Raw genomic sequence first — 4,191 nt, 5'->3', positions numbered from 1 at the left:
ATAAAACTTGGTTACCGATGTTTCTATTTTATTTATTTGTTTTTTTTTTCCATAACAATAAAGAATGTGTGTCATCTCATATAAAATATTCCTTGATAGTGGATAACTCATCCAAATTATTGTAAACATTACATGTACTCTCTTGGAAATGAAGTGTTTTTACCTAAAATTCATTTTGATTGTTAATTTGTTGGTCTAAGATTCAACTGAGTCAGGCATACCAGAAAGCTAGATCCAGGTAATGTTTTGTTTTTGCTTCTATGTATGCTTAGCCGAGATTCATCCATATTTAACATGTAAATCGGTTATAATACTGTACCCTAAAGTAAAACTTCCATTGCCCACTTAATTATAGCACATAGATTGGTCATACCATGTGACAGTGTTCCATTACCACGCTTATAAACTTTCAATGTATGTTCAATCGACACAGTGTTTTATCAGTAAACATTATCCATCAAAATGATACTGTTTGCGTTAAGATGTTGAAGCAATAATCTATTCTTGTAAAACGCTAATTTTCTTCGCAACAATAACACAGGACGTAAACAGGTTTACCAGGTTTCATATTTGACCCTGTTGGGGGGGCTGGGACGCCAGCGTCATCTCTGTTGCATAGGAAACCTTGCATATGCACAACGAAGACCACTACTGTAGCAAGCAATGGCAACCAGAAGTTTTAGTTTTGATGAAAATGGGGTTCAACTTTCTTTGTCTTAGCAAAATACTAAGAGCACAGCAAACTTTTTACACTTCAAAAGAGTTATTATTTTCATTTTGTTCCTATCCTTACAGTTGCTGTTTACTCTTTGTTTTTGCAGGTGCAAAATGCCTGCATTTTCAGCTCATATATGTCTCTGGTGGAACTTGCAAGTTCTCTCGGTTTCTACTGTGCCAAGCTTAGACTTTCATGGCATGATATTTTGCCAAGCTTACAAGCATCTAAACAACTAGCTGCATAAAACTTGGTTACCGATGTTTCTATTTTATTTATTTGTTTGTTTTTTGTTTCCATAACAATAAAGAATGTGTGTCATCTCATATAAAATATTCCTTGATTGTGGATAACTCATCCAAATTATTGTAAACATTACATGTACTCTCTTGGAAATGAAGTGTTTACATAAAATTCATTTTGATTGTTAATTTGTTGGTCTAAGATTCAACTGAGTCAGGCATATCAGAAAGCAAAACTTCCATCGCCCACTTCATTATAGCTTATAGATTGGTCATACCACGTGACAATGTTCCATAACCACACTATAAACTTTCAATGTATGTTCAATCAACACAATGTTTTATCAATAAACATTAAAACATCAAAATGACTCTTTGGGAAAGATGTTGAAGCAATAATATATTCTTGTAAAACGCTAATTTTATTCACAACAGTATCATTTTGATCAAGTGTTTCAAGCTTCCGACAGTTTGCCTTCCATCTGGAGAGCATAAATATTATCATCTCATCACAAAGAATTTAGACCATACATTTCACATCTGACACCATGCGTCTATTCAACTTAGCTCCTAGTGAGCTGTTTCATGTTCCGAAGCCACGCTTCTATTCAGCTACCATGATCCTTCAGCACCCAAAGTGGGATTTTCGAAAGCAGAGAAACCCCAGAAAGTCTTCAAAGAGTAGGGCTGAGAGATTGTTACACCTTCTTCAGTGATTTTGGAAATCTGCAATTTCAAAATTTAAAGTATCATCGTACAAGGAAGTGCTAATCCATGAATATATACAGAACAGATGTTAGAAAACTTATTGGGTAGAAAAACAAAACACTTAAACAGGTTTACCAGGTTTCGTATTTGAAAAGGTTTATAAATGTTGAAGATGATAAAGATAACAGATAGGTGAATTATATGACAGTCAAAAAAATTATAAAGATAGATAAGAAGGCCCTCAGTAATTGCTAGTCAAATGATCGTTTCTTAAAAGCCTTAATATTATGGAAAGGATAGCTAATACCACTGCTATTATTATAGGATGACAAAAGATAGAGTAAACAACATTCAATAAGTACCATACCTGAAGCTTGTTGACAGCAGACCGATCTCGATAGAGAAGGACACGCATGCATTTCTCCAGTAGCTTTACACCCTCTTCAAAAGTCAAGTTCTCATGCCATTCATCACGAAGAATAGGCCGTGCAAGGTGATTTCCAAATCCTGTAGCTACATGATTGTCCTCAAAATTTACACCTATCATGCTAACCTGGATAGGGATAAAAGAATATAACAAGAAACTAAATCAGCTCATTCAGAAACTTTATTCTTGAATAAATAAATAAATAATCAGCTTTCCTAATTGCACACAGCATGCTACAACGCGTTAAGGGAAGGATTATATGAGGCCTACCATGCCAAGGTACTTCTGTCCTTTTTTTACTCCACCTAGGACAAGAGAGTTCCACAGTGGATTGAACTTGTTACGCCTATTGTACATCACTCGGGTCAAATAGTTGTGGACCTCTTTAGGACCCAAAGAGTTGCCATCATCCCACATGTTGTCATATAGGCTACAACCATAAAACACAAAATGAATAATCTTTGAACTCCAGTTGCAAATGATACAAAGAAGCATAGCAAAAATCACAACGAAAGCATTAGGGAAGGAATCTTCTACATAATTTTTCTTGAGAACAATGCTTACATGAGCTCATCAAGATAACGTAATAGTTCTTGAAAGTCACTTATTTCTCCACTTGCACCAAGAAGAGAATGCTTTCCAATTGGCTTCATTCGTTCCACACTCTTGTATCGCAGGGTAGACCCATAAGAACCTATTAGTAAATGCATCATATCATATTATTAAAAACCTAAACAGAAACATGAAAAGGAACATACACGGGCATCTAAATTTTGCAACATAAACAGTATTGAAACTCCAAAAGAGAGATGATGAGCATTGTTCATAAAGCGATGGACTTTAACCTTTATGTCACAAAATAATTAAAAATTGAAACACAACCTAAATTAAATTGGCAGCTAACCTCCCATATCAGCAGCCATCAAAATTCCATCTTTGTACTTCAGAGCCACTACAGATGTACCAGTTACATATGGGTACCTTCAAAAAATATTTTTTTTTAAAAAAGAATTCAAGGATTGAAAGGTCTACACATAGCAAAAATACGCATCATAAATGAGAAAAGCGTGAAATGTGAGAATATAATACAGGGTTCTCTGAGAGGCTTCAGGGTTGCACAGTAGGCCGGGTTTGGCTTGGTTCGACTCCATTAACTGCTCAAAAAATCACAAATTCAAAATCAAAGTAACAATGATGAAAAGCAACACCTATTAATTTTGCTAACGAGTAACATGGAACTAATAAAATCCAAAAAACCAGATAATGAAGCCTAATAATATATAACACAAACATTTGTAAAGAAACACCATAAACAAATGTCAAGAAGCACCAATCAGATCCTGTAGCAGATACAAGATTGTATTCGACCAGCAAACAATAATACTCATCAACAGAGAACACCTAAAACCCACATGCAATTTCTACAAGAAAACCAGATCTAAAACCCATCTTTGAACAAAACCCAGTTCATCAATTAACTTAAATCAAACAAATAACAAAACCAAACTTTAAAGCCACAAACATTCAAACGGGTACAAAGGCAAGCAATAACAGGAGGATAGAGATACAAACCTCAAGAAACTCAAAGTGAAGAATATATGGGGTGATTTCTCTCGCCGCCGACTTGAATCTGAAGAGTGAGATGGAGGAGAGGATGAAGAGATTGGGAGGCTGGGGGAATTTTATGTTTTTAGGATGAATTTTTATGTTTTTCGGATGAATGAGGCTGGGGGAATTTTTTGTTTTTCGGATGAATGAGGCTGGGGTATATAAAGAGGAGCAATTGCTACACCTGTTTGGTTAGGGTTTCCTTCTGTGCAGGGTTTCCTTCTGCGCCGTTGGATCTTGGTGGATTTAATCTACACCTGTTTGGTTAGGGTTTTCCTTCTGCGCCGTTGGATCTTGGTGGATTTAATCTAACGGTTGTAATGCTCACTTGCCACCGCGGCGCTGCTGATGCCCTAATCCTTAAACACGGTGTCGCCACTTTTGCACAAGCATTTTCTTTTTCCGAATTTGGAGGGCCATACTTGCCACCATCGGACCATCCTACCCTTTCATTTAAGGGGAGTGCTAGCAACCTTCTCTCTAACCTTCTC

The 4,191-nt window shown here is 36.1% G+C and overlaps 1 protein-coding gene across 1 annotated transcript; it reads right to left on the bottom strand.

Moving 5' to 3' along the window:
* Window positions 1-1,358: 1,358 nt before the first annotated feature.
* Window positions 1,359-3,858, bottom strand: LOC110770896 (proteasome subunit beta type-4). Its single transcript, XM_021975128.2, has 7 exons — window positions 3,665-3,858; window positions 3,182-3,246; window positions 2,997-3,073; window positions 2,657-2,786; window positions 2,363-2,522; window positions 2,033-2,218; window positions 1,359-1,683 (listed from the first exon to the last, which is right to left on the bottom strand). Exons 2-7 carry the CDS (start codon window positions 3,241-3,243, stop codon window positions 1,570-1,572), a joined length of 729 nt encoding a protein of 242 aa, XP_021830820.1. The 5' UTR covers window positions 3,244-3,246; window positions 3,665-3,858; the 3' UTR covers window positions 1,359-1,569.
* Between the last annotated feature and the right edge of the window lie 333 nt (window positions 3,859-4,191).

The sequence above is a fragment of the Prunus avium genome, chromosome 6, assembly GCF_965620075.1.
Source record: "Prunus avium chromosome 6, drPruAviu1.hap1.1, whole genome shotgun sequence".
NCBI classification, from domain to species: Eukaryota; Viridiplantae; Streptophyta; class Magnoliopsida; order Rosales; family Rosaceae; genus Prunus; species Prunus avium.
This window is presented reverse-complemented; position numbering and strand designations above follow the sequence as displayed.